Source organism: Neolamprologus brichardi, chromosome 2 (genome assembly GCF_056152115.1).
Source record: "Neolamprologus brichardi isolate AB-2024 chromosome 2, ASM5615211v1, whole genome shotgun sequence".
NCBI classification, from domain to species: domain Eukaryota; kingdom Metazoa; phylum Chordata; class Actinopteri; order Cichliformes; family Cichlidae; genus Neolamprologus; species Neolamprologus brichardi.
The window spans coordinates 30953778-30970057 of record NC_142105.1 but is presented as its reverse complement, the minus strand read 5'-3'; the positions used below and the strand labels follow the sequence as shown (position 1 = coordinate 30970057).

The window sequence follows — 16280 nt, the reverse complement described above, 5'->3', positions numbered from 1 at the left end:
AGATTTCTGTCAGAATCTGCAGATTATACAGAACAAATAAAATGTTCACGTTTCTCCAACGTTGTCTTCCCAACAGTTTCACCGGATGGCCAGGAAGCGTTCACGATGTCTTCTCCGGCGCTGATAATTGGCGTCTGTCTTGTGTCAGTGACGTAAAAGACGGATTTATTGCGACTTGACCATCAAACAGCAGTCGCTTTCTGAAACATCGGATATGTATCGGATTCAGTACCACATACGAAAGTGACCCAGATCGGATTTGAAAATATCGGATTTGTGCCGTTCACACTGTCATATCATGATCGGATATGGGTCGCATAGGGTCAAAAAAATCGGATTTGATGCGCTTTCGCCTGCAGTGTGAACTTAGCCTTGGTGTTAGGATGTTGGTATAGTAAGAAGAACCATCTTTTTCTGCATCCTATATTCATGGTGCACAGTCCTCACTGCTTCAGATGACTGCTTTTAGGAAACGTGCTCAGTTTTAAGCGTAGTCTTTAAAAAAAACTGTTTCTCATCGGAGATCTTCACCTAATTGTACTATATAAGATTTGTTCTTTGGGTTGGATGCAAGTCTAGGAAACTGTCTGAATAAGAAAAGCCATCCATCCATTACCTTCTGCTAAATAAGTGGATAAAACAAATTCTTCAACAGATTTCAAAACCTGTGTTTTGCTTGCACGTGGTAGAGTTGGGTGTTTTGTTTTTTCAAGATGAGAAAGGCCGTACATCCCTAAATATCTATGTGAAAAGACACTTTCAATTTGCTTAATTTAGTCAGGAATTCAATGTAGACTTAGTCTAATTTGAACCAAAGAAGCCTAAATGGTTCAGACTGTAATGCCACTATCAAATATAAGTGTGAAAATCCGATTGTTTTTAAACATTCCACTCATAGTTTACCAGAGGTGTGCTTTTGTTTAGTTTTCACAGTCGTGATGATACTCAGAATGGATCGACGCTGAGCAATTCTCACCTACCCACTCCCCTGATCCGCCCACAATGCGCGGAGTACTGTGAGTGCACCCCTGTTTGTATTGTTAATACTTACTCAGAATAACACCCAGTAAGGCTGCTCTTTTCTAAAAATACTTTCAAGTTTAGTTAAAGTTTCGACCTATAGTAGCTGCACTGACAGCTGAGGGCGGGGCAGACTTTTTTTTTTTCCTTTACGCACACCTGGTTTCAGGAAGTAACCTCTACGTCAGCGGGAGAGGTGTTTGAAGGAATGGCTCAGGAATTCAACACAAAAATCCTGCTCAACTGGATAGGTGATCAGCAGACATATATCTCTCTCACCACAGGCACCACGACGGCAGAAGCTTTAAATCTCGTGGAAAAGCTCAGAGAGACTTAACTTTTCTGGGGGCGATCAGATTGAAGGATATTATTTTTCTTTTTCCTCTTTAAGAAGAAAGGCTTCTTTTAAAACAGACGAACATGTCTCGGGTTTCGAATATTTTACCCGATGAGGCGGTCTTTGATGACTTCAAAAAACAGTGTTTAGCAACCGACAACTGGCAAAATAAGTATGACAACCATGGGATGCAAGTGTGGATCGAGGTGCGCGCTGTGAATAAAGGAAATCACGTACCTAAAGTCCACAAGATGAAGGTGAGTTTGCTTTAGCACCAAACTATAATACCTTTTGAAAAAGAAATCAGTTTTATTAGGCTGTCGTGCTGTGTGGGTGGTGTCCTGTAACCCTCTGTGTGTTTTCCCCCAGTGTAAAATGATAGTTAAGGATGTGTCAGCTGCTACCATGTTCGACGTCCTTCACGACAGCCGGTACCGCAAGAAGTGGGATGTAACTATGCAGGAGAGTTTTGACATTGCCCGGCTCTCTGCTAATGCTGATGTGGGCTACTACTCATGTGAGTGAGCACTCTTATCACTTGCAATGCTCTGTGTGTGTTTGTGGTTTGGTGTGGGCCTGATTAGATGTGAGATCTTATTTTTGCTGATACAATAACTATATATATATATATATGTATATGTATATATATATATATGTATATATATATATATTACTTGATTCAGCGCTCATCTTTGAAGACCCATCTCATCTATGGCCTCTTGTTACACCAGTGTATTTATTGCCATAATAAGGGCAACCTTGTTGAGCTTAAATACTGAACTAACAGAGAAAGCTTGCCAAAGTATAACATTATTTATGTCTTTATTTATTTCTTTTTTATTTTGGCCTTCTGCAGGGCGTTGTCCAATTCCATTAAAGAACAGAGATGTCGTGACACTGCGCTCGTGGCAGATCACAGATGACGAGTACATCATGGTTAACTTCTCAGTCAAACACCCGGTACGCCACCTCCTACATCCACTCAAGATACATAGCAACCATTGCCTCTACACATACTGTTTGTACAGCTCTTTGACACCTCTTTGTCCTGTTGTGTGTGCACTGATTTATCGTTTTTAAAGCTAGCTTTATCCATTGTCACATTGTGCAGAAGTATCATAAAAATGTATAGTGTTCCTTATTGTTCTGCAAAATGTTTTCCTTGAATTATAGAAATTCCCTCCTCGCAGCAACCTCGTAAGAGCCGTTTCCATCCAGACGGGGTATTATATCAAGGCCACAGGACCAAATAGTTGCATTTTTACATATCTTTCACAAGCAGACCCCAAAGGTAAAACTATATGCAACAATTACTTTGTTCCATTCAAACTTAGAGTTCTTGATTCATTTCTGCAGAGTTCTTACGATGAATGTGTGTCTTCTAGGCTCTCTCAAAGTGGGTGGTGAACAAAGCATCCCAAGTTCTTGCTCCTAAGGTATGTAATGATTCACAACCACTTCCACAGACCATTTCCTGCTAAACATTTGTTCACCTGTAGTAAACATCAGAGCTGTAAGTGATAAGGTTAAATCCGTAAGCACAGTATCGGCATCTGTGACAGTCTAGGTGTGTTTTCACAAGGGTTTTTAAACGTGCAAGAGGTGTGTGTGTGTCTACATGTGCACACTCATAAGGGAGGGGAAAAACCATAGAAACAATTTAAGGGCCTGTCCTGACAAGGCTGCTGACAAAGGAGAGCTGTCAGTCACCCTCCTGGAAGAACCCAAGTTTCATATTTTCCGTAGATTAAAACTATTTAGACACCATTGTGTGTGTGTGTGTGTGTGAGAAAGAGAGAGAAACTATCAATGAGACAAGAACAACAGCAAGAAAAGTATTTCTAAAAGTCTGCGTGAAAGTATTTCATATGGTATCTCCAGGTCACATAAATCTGACTGGAAATGAGTAAAAGAACAACTCAAATTTCTTTACACCATCAAATCTACCGATGTCTAAAAAATGCATACAACCATTATAAAACCAGGCCTTTAAAACATCTTATTTAAAAGACTTTAGAAGTGTATCCATTTAAAAACCTACATAGGCAGACAAAATTTAAACCTTCTCTCTACATACTCAGTTTTGTTTGAAGAACTAGATTGCGTGTGCATTCTGGAAATCAGCCATTTTTATCTTCACTTCTACTTGCCATGTAATCTACCACGCAGCGTTTTATGACCATCTTTATCTTCAGCTTTGTTGACTGAGAATGGAGGAGTGCTGCAGTCCTTTAACAATCGCATCATCTCTTCTCTTTTTAGGTAATGAAGAGTGTGCACAAGGCGGGACAGGAATACTCGAACTGGAAAAGTCAGAATTCCCCCGATTTGAAGCCCTGGCTGCACCCAGAGCAGAACACCCTTCCCATGATGGACCCCGCTGAGCTGTCAATTCAGAGAGCAGACTCACTGGAAAATGTGGACGAAAGCTCAAAGCTGGATGCTAACGAAGGGGAGGACAGCAGCTAAATTGAACGATAGTGATGGGAGGAAAGGTGGACAAAGACGGAGAGATTGAGAGGTGGACTGTAGATGGACTTGAGGTCTCCGGCTCTCTGTGACGTAACCATGATCCTCCAGTTCTAAATCGGTGTGCCTTCGAGGATGAGCAAGAGCATGAAGTGTTTACAACCGTCTGACAAGATGGAAATGAGCACAGATCAAGTTGCCATCACCTCAGTCTGTGTTGAGCTAAGCTAACTTCCACTGTACAGGGTTAGAGGTGTTGGGGTTTGAATGTGACACATTTGCAATACTACATTTACAATTGGACCAAAGACAGTCGATCTTTAGCTGCAGCTACGTGAACAAAATTTAAGTGGAAGAAAGGGAAATATACTTGACTTCTAGCAGGTCATTATTAGTGACTGTGAATAGAAATGAGATTAGAAAGTTGGCAAACACCTGTGGAGAATTGTGACACTAACTTCTCTTCAGAATATTGCAAAGGAATCGAGTCTGAAAACAGCTGAAACTGTTTCAGCTCACTTTATCTTTCTTTTGGGGTTGTAGTAGACACAGAACGATGATAACTTTGTGATCATTTATACTTAAACATTTTGTTAATATGTTCACAGCATAATGTACAGGTAGCAACTTGTGGGGCAGGTTGTCTTTAGGTTTGTAATTAGGAAGGCTCTTTTTGAAGGTGTGTTGCCTTTACTCAGACGTTGTGCAACCATGGTGTTTGCATTGTAAATTATTACAAATGGTGGAGTTTCACTGGTCCACAAGGAAGGCACCGAAGTGAACTCCCAGTTAGGTTGTATTGCCAAGTCACAATACACACAGAATTATTGTATTTTGTTAGTTGAATATCAGTTGACCTGAAGGATTGGAATGACCATAAAGGCTTTTTTATTTATTTCAAGTTGATGTAAATTGATGAAGTAATGGCCTGGGATGAAGCCCCTGTAGGTTGACCTTTTTTTTTTTTTTTCATATTAAACTATTTAATGATAACAATGTTACAAGGCATTCCTTTTTTTTCTGTTTTCTTTTTAAAATAAACCTCACAAGGTTAACAAGCTTTTGTACTCATTGTAATTGTCAAATAAGAGGAATGCAGTCAATCAGAAACTGTATGAGAGAAACTGACTTCAAGGGTGAAACAAGTTTTGCTACTTGCACCAGAACAAACCGGTCCTTCTCTAGCTTTGGTTCCAGTTCTTCAAGTGCACAAAGCCAAACGCTAGAAAAGGTCAAGGAGTCGAGCTTGATTTTTGTAATCGTAACCTCTATAAAAAATACAAATACTGAACCCATTCAAACATAAATTCTTTACATAAAAATGATCAGTGTGCAGAAATCAAGACAATACTTTGATGAACCTGGTAGCTATTAACATACAGTTTATTGTATAAATGCATAATGCGCTAAGATCCAGAGGTATTCAACTGTTTTCTATGAATGTTCCATTGTATGCAGATTTAATTTGCAGCCAGAGGTTGGATCTGCAGATTTTACTGACTATGCACATCTTGAACCATGCAGGCCAAAATTATGAAAGCACCAGACTGTCTTTGGTTTGAATTAAACCTGCAAACATTGGTGCCTCCTCACAGATAACACCCCATTACAAGCTTTGCCACTACGCTACGATAAATGTTATGCACTTTAATAGCACGTTACAAGCCATGCTCGTAAACCATTTGGCACCTCAGACACATAGTTTATGCAACAGCATTAAATCAGCTCAGGCGCAGTTTATGTAAAACTCGTGCATGGAACATAAAAGTACCAAAGCCCTCAGTAGCAGTGACTGAAATGTATATTTACATCGCTTAGCATTTCGTACACAATTACAAATATTTACTAAATATGAAAAAACAGCATTGTGCAATATATTCATAAATTCAACAGAGGTCTGGTGACCATAACTTATATCAAGTGATGGTGTTTTAGTCCACACATATGCAAACATCTGCAGAAATATCATAACAGGGCTTAAGGAAACATGGGAAAGGTCATCTTTAAATCCTTTGCTTGACTAGAAAATATTTATTATTCATCTGTTCTATAATTTATAGTGTAAAATCTAGTTTATAGTCTTAAAAACAGCTCTGCATAGAAACAACTTCCTAACAATCGAAGTACAGTTCATCATGTGAAGCATGCAGAAAGGAGTATCTATGAAACTCAGTCTTTAACGTCATGTATATTTTCCTTAAATGAAAGACTGAATGAGATTGTTAGTCATGCATTAGTCATCTTTGAGCTGAGACAGAATGGAGGCCAGAGTGTGTGGGAGGATTGTAGTGAAGTGCAGTTAAGTATCCTTCTGTCTTTGTCTCTCTCTCTGCTGCCATCTAGTGTACGGTCCTCTCCTTCTGCCGTTGGTAGTCTGATAAAACAACCCACAAAGGACACCGTTAGAGTACTGACATGGGCGCTGTTATACATTTCTGTATCAGTATGACATAGCTCAAAGTTTTTACTGCTTTAAAGTTTTTATTGTCTTTTGTTTTTGCACTCAGATAAGCCAGACGATAATCTTATTATTATGTGGGCACGATGACACGATGGCATACTGACAATGCTCAAATTCTTGAGAAATTCAGCATGTTTTAAATATCTAACTCATGCTGTATTAGCACACTGAGGAATAGTAAAAGGCACAGACTAAAACCTGCTTTCAAAGCCAAAGTGAGCACAACAGTTTCTTCTGAGCATTTCTTTTACTTAACCTAACAGCAAAACACAACATTTAAGGACATTAAGTGTAGATCTATCTTAAAATAATATCTTACAAGATCTCTACCCATGAACACAAATTCTGCAGGAAAACATTTTTTTCGTTCTTCATCTCTCTAAAACATCTCAACAGTTGAGATAAAAACACATGTTGACATAAATGGCTTTTTAGGTTGTCATCATGCTCCTGATACAATCGAGTAAACCGACACTTACTGTAGGGAAAGAAGCGAACCCTCATCAGGATTTCTCGCGCCGTTTTCAGAATCTCTACAGCCTGAAGAAGACAAACATTATCCATGATCTTAAACAGAAAATATAATGCAATGTTGTGATGAACAAGATATGGAACAAAAAGAAAACTGCAACATTTGGCTCCACCTAATCTTGCGGTTTTTCAGAATGAGATCTGCTGTTTCACTGGAAGAGCAGATAGATCAGGAGGAGACGTTTCCAAATACAGAAAGCATCTGTGAGTAGATGCTTTCTGCATTTGCACATTAATGTTACAACATGCATTTGCATGTCAAATTTTTTTTTAAAAAGCTAATATTTACACATTAGACTAAATGTCTAAATGTTTTACATGCTGCAACAGGAACTGCATTTTCAAAATAAAAGAATGTATATCTCCTCAAGCATTGCTGATTTTAAACAAACAAAACAGAACACAAAACAATTATGGCGCATCTAGTGCGTCATTATTTCTCACAGTGGTTTGATTATGGCCAGAATGGCTTACACTGTAATTCTCTTCTAGAAAGTCATTCATGCTTGAAAAAAATATGCAGGAAAAAAGGTTTCAAGCCTCTTTTGTTTTGATTTTGATCATTATGGCTTACAGCTCAGGAAAATCAGAAATCCAGCATCTCAAACTACAACAATATTTCAATTTCAGTTTGAACAAATTATGGTTCAAATGGTATAAATAAGGTGCATTTCTTATTTTCGTTCAGTTCATGCAACCACAATCACGGGGAAGTCTGCTGACTGACAGCCTTCCATGACGAGGGCAAACCACAGAAGGCCAGTGCTGAAAAGACTGGCTGGTCGGTGCTGTGTCAAAGCATATCAATGGAAACCTGGCTGGGGAAAAAAATGACATGGTGGGAAAGTATCCATAAGCAGGGATGGCCGCAGCTTTGAGAGGACTGTCAGGATAACTCCATCCCAGAAGGTGGGAGACCTTCACAAGGAGTGGACTGAGGCTGGTGTCAGTGTATCAGGAGCAGCTTTGACATCAGTTCACATGAAAGTAGGGCTGCACGATTTTGCATAAAATGAGAATCACGATTTTTTTGGCTTAGAATTGAGATCACGATTCTCTCACGATTTTCTTTCCCAGTATAAATATTTATTGCACTTATTAACTGCACATCAACTTCGTAACAGTTGAGACTGAACATAAAAACAATAAATAAACATAAAAACAACAAATGTCTCACATTTTGTTGTTGCCGCAAAATGTTGTACTGCTTGAAATTGCATCTCCACTGTTGCTCGACACTGCGTGTATAGAGCAGGTAGTGCAACAATAGAAAAATAGTTGCGGGACGGCACTGTGTAGCGTTTTTCTAGGGTGTTGATCATTTTCCTAAATCCCTCGTTTTGCACAGTGTTGATGGAGCCATATCTTTGGTCAGGTGATAAGTGATAGCCTCCGTAATTTCTTTGTGCCTGCGGGAGTTCGACGGGTATAGGGAAGCGCTGTATAAGGTTCCCGTTATTGATGTTTGGGTGGTTGACCGGGACGGATTTTCTCCTGTCACTTTCTCGTCATCCCTGACGTGCTCTCCGTTGTTTTTTCCCTGCTAATTTTAGCAGCCAGCTTCTGTATCACGTGGTATAAGGCTCCGCCCTTGTCATTTGTTGAGCAGGAAGAGTGAGCGCTTGTTTTCATGCAGATTACGTCCCGGATCAAAATGCGGTACAATCGTCGTTGTCTTTTCTTTTTTTTAAAATCGTTGTCATTTGGAAATGAGATCGCACATAAGTATGAGTTGAGATCGCGATTTTCTAACGATTAATCGTGCAGCCCTACATGAAAGTAATTTTTTTTGTTTCATTTCAAAATCAAGTTCCTAGACTCTGAAAGAAGACATTTTAGAGCACTTGATGCTTCCAACTGCCGGCAAGATTCATGGAAATGCCAATTTCCTTTTACAGCAGGACATAACACCTGCCCACGATGCCAAAACTACCAAATGGTTTGCTCACCATGCTATTGCTGTGCTTGAATAACCAGCCGTCTCGCCTGACCTGAATCCCACAGAGAATCAATGGCATACTGTCAAAAGGAAGATAACAAACACCCAACACAAAAACACAGACGAGCTGAAGGACACCATCGGGCCAACCAGGGCTTCAGTAACACCTCCGCAGTGCCACAAACTGATCACCTCCATGTCACACTGCACTGATGTAGTAAATCATGGAAACAGAGCATTGTCCAAGTACTGAAAGAATAGGTGAACACACTTTTCAGAAACTGGACATAGTAAGATTCCAAATCCTTTTTTGATCTGAAATATTCTACTAATTTGAGAAAGTGGACTTCTGATTTTCATGAGTTATAATCCATCATTTTTTGAATGAAGGTACAAAAACAAATGAACTTTTTTGTAATATTCAAATATTTTGAGATGCACTTGTATATAATGCTCATTGTGAGTATAAATGTCACGGTAATTTTTAATGGTAAAAATGAACTCCAATTCCGCCAAGAACAGTGGTCAAATATCCCGTCAGAATAATTCAAGAACAGGACCACGTTCATGACAGGGTTAAGTTTGTTTTACAAGTATAGCCACAATGTGTGAATGAGTGTGTAACTAATAATCCAAGAATAATAAAAAGAATAATCCAAAAAGCTTGTTGTTGGCTGTCAAAAGCATCTGGTTGAGGTGCAACTTGCTAAGAGACATTCAGCCAAATAACAATGAGGGTGTAGGGATATTTCTGAAAATAAATTAAAAATGTATAAAATGAATAAAATCTCTAAATGTTGGCTCAAATACTTATATTTAATTTAATAAATTACCTTGTTGCTGATACTCTTGTTGTTGCAGAATAGGGTAAAAATCTCACCCACAGTATATAAAAGGGTATCCAATATCAAGTATTTTCCCAGGTATAGGTATCAATTTTTTTCAACTCTTGAAATTTTGAAATACAAATAAAACAATATGTCTAGATTATCCTATACCGCACTCCCCCAAATTAAAGTTTACTTACTTTTTGTAATAGTGAGCTTGATATTGACACAAAAAATTATTATCATGATCACCATTATAGGTTTACTTGAGCAACCCCGCCTTGAATATGTTCAGACTATGTTGAAGATTAAAGAGCACAGCATAGTATGTGAAGCTATTTGTTATTCTTGTACATACATGAATAGAAATACACCTAAACTAAATCAGATTTATGAATAGAGTAGATTTCAATATGTAAGTGTGTGCTGGAGACAATGTGTTGAATAAATCCTGTTTGAAATTCAGCCTCGACTTACTCTTGAGTGCTCTATGTCTTGGAAATCAACATCATTCACTGAAAGAACCTGGTCTCCCTCCTGTAGCCCTGCTCTGTGGGCGTCTGAATCTGGGACCACCTGCCAGCACACAGAAATGATTTAAATTGATTAAAAATAGGCAAACAAATAGTCAGCAGCACAGCAAAAAAAAAAAAAACCACATTAATAACCAGGGCTGTGCACGCACCTTGGATATGAAGATTCCTAACTGTGAAGCTTTCCCACCACGGATATTAAAGCCCAGCTGCGCTCCTGGAGGCTTCTTCAACACAATGGTGCGAGGCAGAAACTGTGTGAGCTCATTGTTATAGTCAGGATGATGAACCCGCTAAAAATGAACCAAGAGAAGAAGAACAGCCAGCAATATTTAGCTTCTTTAAGTTTGCTTCTTCTGCCTTAAAAACAATGTGATAAGAGTCAAGCATCATATTCAACATATTCAGCATCACCTGTTTGGAAAATAAGCAGATCAGCAACAACAACAAAAAAAGGTATTTCCTTTGGGATAATAAAATCTAAATAAAAACATTCACAAAAAATATCCACCCATTTGCTTTCTGTAGCACAGTTAATGGTATTGCACAGTCCTGACATTTGCAGTCAGGCGCCAACACCTATTTTCTTGTCAGATTTCCAAACGCATATAAGACAGGCTTCATGAACTCACTGAAACCCAAACACTAACTGAAAAAAATAAGTTAAAGGCGCCAACTATGAAACCATGACAGACAGAAAAGCCTCATGGTGACACAAGGACTGTGCATGCACCTGCAGGTTGCAACCTGTATGTGACCACCTATTATCACATTACATTGGGAAGCCCCATTCCTTGGCATGGAAGATGCCATTAAAAGCTACAAAAAAGCAGTAGAAAGAAAAAAAACCCAAGAATCTTTGTGACTCTCAGATAAACTTTTAGTATTCAGTAAAATTACCAGTAGATATTTTAGATAGAGCGCTGTGAAAAAGTATTTGGCACTTCCTGATTTCTTTTCCCCCCATAATTGTAATCACAAAATGCATATTTGATTATGATGTCATATATCAAAAAGGCCCTATGTGTGTGTGAAATATAAACTTGTGCCATATGTACAGAAGTATGCCCCCTTGTGGTATAATCCTAAAATTAAAATTGGTAAGCAGACTGTTTACTGGACACAATGGCTGAGTATTGGTATCAGAACTGTTAGTGACCTATTTGAAGGGGGGTGTTTTCATGTCGTATGAGGATATTAAAAATAAGTTTCGTTTAGAGGGTAACAGTCATTTCTGGAAGTATTTGCAAATAAGAAACTGTTTAAAAGGAGGAGTTACAATAACATGTGAAAGTAACCCGATAGAGAATTTTATGCTACTACCCCCATTTTGTGCACAGCTGTGAAATGGTATAATATTTGCCCATGGATTAAAAATAATATAAATAAGAGCCTGAAAAAAGCATGGGAAAGGGATCTAGGGCATACAATAGATGAAGGTACGTGGGATTCTATATTGTCGAACAATTTATTCAATACAAAATTCTTAACAGATACTATTATACTCCTTCAAGGTTGTATAGAATGGGGATTGGTAGAGATGACTTGTGTTGGAAATGCCAACAAGCCAAAGGTACTCTGATACATGCCCTCTGGGAATGCCCGCTAGTTTTTCCAGTTTGGAACACTGTACTGAATTATTTGCAGGGGTGGACACTTTGTAACCTACCCAGATCACCTAAATTATGTCTACTAGGAGACAAAGGAGAGGAGCCGCAATTAAATAAAAAACAGTTTAGAGTGTTAAGTACTGCATTGGTAACATGTGCCCGTGTCATTTTGGAACACTGGAAGGACTCCCATATTCCAACACTTAAAATGTGGAAAGAAAGAATGATTGGGAATGTTGCATGCGAAAAGATGCTGGGAAAAATACATCATGTGACGGAAGCTGCGGTGGAACAGTGGGACAATTTTTGTACCTACATGTCTACCTGACTCGGACATTTGAGCTTAATACAACATATGTTAAAACCTCACTGTTTTTGTTTTGCTTTTGGGTTTGTTTGTTTTTGTTTGTTTGCTTCTTGCGTGTGGTTGCTGCATCTTTGTATTTGCTGTTATAAAATGCAAAATCGAATAAATACTTGAATTATAAAAAAAAAAAAAAAAAAAGGCCCTGTGTGAAAAAGTAGATACCTCCTAAACCCAATAACTGGTTGTGCCACCCCTGGCAGCAAGAAGTGCAATTAAGTGTTTACGATAACTAGCAATGGGTCTTTCACATTACTGTAAAGGAATTTTGCTTCACTCTTGCACTCTTTGTGGACCCCTCAGAGTTAGATTTGCTGGAGTGTTTCATCATCTTACTAAATAACCCAAGTTTGCTCTAGCAAGGACACAGACTAATGGCTGTTCATTCTCTCAGGGTTCTCTTGTGGAGAGAAGAATTCATGGTTCTATCAATTACAGTACATCGTTTAGCAGCCTCAGACATTTACACTACCACCACTATGTTTGACTGTTGGTATGATGTGCTTTTTATGAAATGATTTGCTAGTTTATAGCAGATGTAAAGAGACAAACCTTCCAAAAAGTTCCGTTTTTGTCTCATTAGCCCATAGAACATTTCCCCAAAAGTCTTGGGGATCATGAAGAATATTTTATGGCAAATGTGAAACAAGCCTTTGTGTTCTTTTTAGCCTGCAGTGGTTTTCTCCTTTGTTATTGTTTAATCATGACCTTTGACCTTAACTGAGCCAAGTGAGGCCTGCGGTTTTTTAAATGTTGTTCTGGGTTCTTTTGTGACCTCTTGGATGAGCCATCAGTGCACTCTTGGTCAGCCCCTCCTCAGAAGGTTCACCACAGTTGCATGCCTTCTCCCATTTGTCGATAATTCTCACCGTGGTACACTGGAGTACCAGAACCTTAAAATGGCTTTGTACCTCTTTCCAGACTGATCGATGTCAATTATTTTGTTTTTCATCTCTTCTTGAGCTTCTTTAGATGATGACTTTTTGCTTTTTAGTTAAGATCGTTAGGCCCACTTCTCTTTGTCAGATGGATTCTATTTAAGTGATTTCTTGATTCAACAGGTCTAAAGTCAGAAATCAGTAAGGGGGCAAATACAATTTTCAGCACTGTAAGAGCAGCCAAAAAATAAAGCACAACCTATAAATCGTAACTAAATTTGAATACATAAATAAAATAAAATAAAAATATACACTATATAATAAGGTACACAATGTTTAGCACATGATTTAAGCACAAAGGTTAGTTGGATTAATATCTGCCATACCTCCTGTGGAGGTATCCATGCAGGTGGGTTCTCATAAGAAGGCAGGAATACCACTGGCAGCTGGTAATCGTCGTAGGGAATTTTCTGGTCCATGGTTGCTAAAATTCCCCACCGAGAAGAGAATAGCAGTTCATTGTTATGAACTACGGATGCAATGGACTGCTTGATACAAATTAAAGGGAAATCCCTGAAATCCAGACCGCTGATTTAAAGGGCTCAGGTGTCTCTATTGTGTTGTGGTTTCGGACACGTAACTTCAAGTCAATATGTCAGTCCCTATTCCATGACTGCAATGCCTTCATTCACCGGGGTTTGGCATTAATGTACCCACATTATTACACCCGGTTTTGTATGTATCATTTTTAGATAAGGCATAAAGACCAGAGAAGACCAAAACATCAGCTAAAACACAGCTGCGTTCACAACTCTGTAACAGGTTAGCTAAGTCCGAATAGGGACGTTATGTGGCTGACACTTAGAAATACCTTTAAAGAATACACATGTGGATCACGGGGAAGAAGCGAGATAAAATAAACGTGTGAAATTATCTCACAGTGGACAGTTTCATACGGCAATAACATACAAACGCATCACGAGCTAGCACAACGATTAGCTTAGTGTTTAACTGTAAACGAGCTCGCTCCGCTCTATTAAACAGGAAGCGCTTTGACACGCGTTGTTATTATCACAGGAACTTTAAAATAAAGGTACTGGAATCATTTAGCATTGAAAAACATGAAGGACTGCAACAAAACAACAAAAATGTATCTCACCTGCCAGTCAGAGGGCTAGCAGTGTGAACTTGTTGCTGTAAGCAATTGCAGGCAACTATAGTGCGTTATCGCCACCTACTGGTGTGGAGTAGTTACTCCAAGAGGTCCGACAGCATTGTGGAGTGTTCGCGCGAATACTTTTGAACAGCTACAAAAGTCAAAGCGCGTGAATTCGTGTATTTGTGACTCGAGAGGGCGCAATTGAACAGTTTTATTCACTGATTACAGAGGTCCTAATCACAGAGTTGAAGTTGTAAGTAGTTTAAAAAGTGAATAATGAGTAAAAATTTGCATGACAAGCTTTTTGTAATATTTACTGCCATTGCAATTTTTGTTTAAAAAAAACGTGTGTGAAAAAAATTACAAGGTAAAAAAGAAAATCTACATACTCTCACATTTTATCCTACAAGTGCTCACGTTTTGCAGCATATTGACCTCCTGAAAGCTCTTGCAGATGGAGATCTTAATGGCGGCTAGCTGTAAAATCAACCGGGAAGTAAAACACCTCGGTGATATCTTGCAGTCTGACCAAAAAATATATATATTTTCTTTGTATTGATTTGCAGTGTCATAATTATCATTGCAGCAAATACTTCTGTATTCATTGTGGTGTTAAGAGCTTGAAAAAAGAAGTTTCACCTCTCCTCCAAGGGCCTTCTTCAGTTCTAAAAGGTGGAGAGTCTCAGGTATTTTACCCCTAGTGGTGGTTGACCCTGTGGGGGTAGTTGACCTACTAGTGATCATATGCATCATCCTATCAGCCAAATTTTTAAGACTGCCATGACATGGATGACTGAGAACCTACACAGACATATTTATTATGTTTGCTCATCATTTCTACCCCGTGTCTGGGTAGTCATATTCTTACATATAATTTTATGTGGGGAAAAAATAATCAGAAATTAAGATCACACACATTCTAAATGTGAACTGTGACTACAGTTGCATATGTTTGCATTTCTTTCTAACTTGAGCAGAAAAAAAAAACCAAGTGAAAAATGTGTGTTGCGAAATGCGCCCACTTCGTGTGAAAGTTTGTGTGAAACCTCTTTGCAGAAACTTGACGCGTGATATGGGCTCCATTATGTTAAAGCTTTAAAGTGCATACTCTGTAACTGCATTTATTATCTTCAGTCAAATAGTGAAGCGTGAACATTTTTTTTATTATTGTAGATTAACACTGGCTTCAGCACTCAGAAATGACTTTGACGATAGTAAATCATGCACAATGTTTACTCTTCACTGAGCCTGTTTAAGAAGACTTCAGGTCTCTGCAAGTTGCACATTGCAATTAAATGAAATGAAACACATACTGACAGATTGGAATGAAAACACAGAAACTTTGCAAGATAGATAAACAAAACTATGGCAAGTTTTTTTTGTTGGGGTTTTTTTTTTGTCTTTTAAATATGTCAGCATACCGAAACCACTTTCAAGAGTTCCGTTGATGCTGGAGCATTGCTTGAGTACTACTATAACCAAAGTAACATTAAATAAAGTCATAGTAAAAAAAAGAAAAAAGAAACTCCACCTTCTGTCAATTCTAAACTTTTATATATCAGGACATAATAAAAATAATCTATTTCCTACCAAGGTCTTCAGATTAGGTAAATACAATGGGAAATGAGCAACAACAAAGGATCTGTTATAGCATGTCATTGTTTATTTAAAAGAGAACTACGCCAATGTGTAGAAGCTGTGCGTGAAAAACTAAGTACGAGGTCCACACACAAAAGTGGTGCTGAGGATTATAGCTAAGCATCTCTTTGGTCTCATCTCTCCAAAGGACATTGTTCAAGAAGCATGTGGTTTCATCAAATGCAAATTTGAGAACTTGAGCCCTGCAACCATGTTTTAGGTTTTTATAGAATGAAGAGACTTTCTCCTCGCTTACCTTGCTTACTGAGGCCTATAGCGTCTGAGATGTAGCTCCAGGTTTTATTACAGTTTCTGAGTACCGCACTGTCTGGATTTCAGGTGGAATTAGCCAGACGTCAAGCCCTGGGACGATTGGCAGCCGTGTAGAATGTTTTTCACCCCTGAATAATCTTTCTCACTATAGAATGATGGGCTTCAAATTATTTGGAAATGACCTTGTAACCGTTCCCAGACTGAGCAGGAATTTTCTTTGCAAGATCGTCACTGATGTCTT

At 38.6% G+C, this 16280-nt stretch overlaps 2 protein-coding genes across 3 annotated transcripts; one reads left to right on the top strand and one right to left on the bottom strand.

Annotated features, from left to right (window-relative positions):
* Positions 1–1294: 1294 nt before the first annotated feature.
* Positions 1295–4790, top strand: stard14 (START domain containing 14). The gene is made up of 6 exons (XM_087829858.1): positions 1295–1614; positions 1727–1874; positions 2214–2317; positions 2531–2674; positions 2743–2793; positions 3620–4790. The coding sequence occupies exons 1-6, from the start codon at positions 1441–1443 to the stop codon at positions 3824–3826; spliced, it is 828 nt and encodes a 275-aa protein (XP_087685984.1). The 5' UTR covers positions 1295–1440; the 3' UTR covers positions 3827–4790.
* A 201-nt stretch (positions 4791–4991) lies between these two features.
* On the bottom strand, positions 4992–14237 carry pdzd11 (PDZ domain containing 11). Of its 2 annotated transcripts, none has more exons than XM_087851016.1 (6): positions 14129–14237; positions 13356–13453; positions 10270–10410; positions 10062–10160; positions 6767–6827; positions 4992–6200 (listed from the first exon to the last, which is right to left on the bottom strand). In XM_087851016.1, the coding sequence occupies exons 2-6, from the start codon at positions 13446–13448 to the stop codon at positions 6166–6168; spliced, it is 429 nt and encodes a 142-aa protein (XP_087707142.1). In that variant the 5' UTR covers positions 13449–13453; positions 14129–14237; the 3' UTR covers positions 4992–6165. The 2 variants fall into 2 exon arrangements, with proteins under 2 accessions (XP_087707142.1, XP_087707139.1); XM_087851013.1 differs by having other exon boundaries at positions 4993–6200; positions 13356–13462; positions 14130–14231.
* Positions 14238–16280: the final 2043 nt, after the last annotated feature.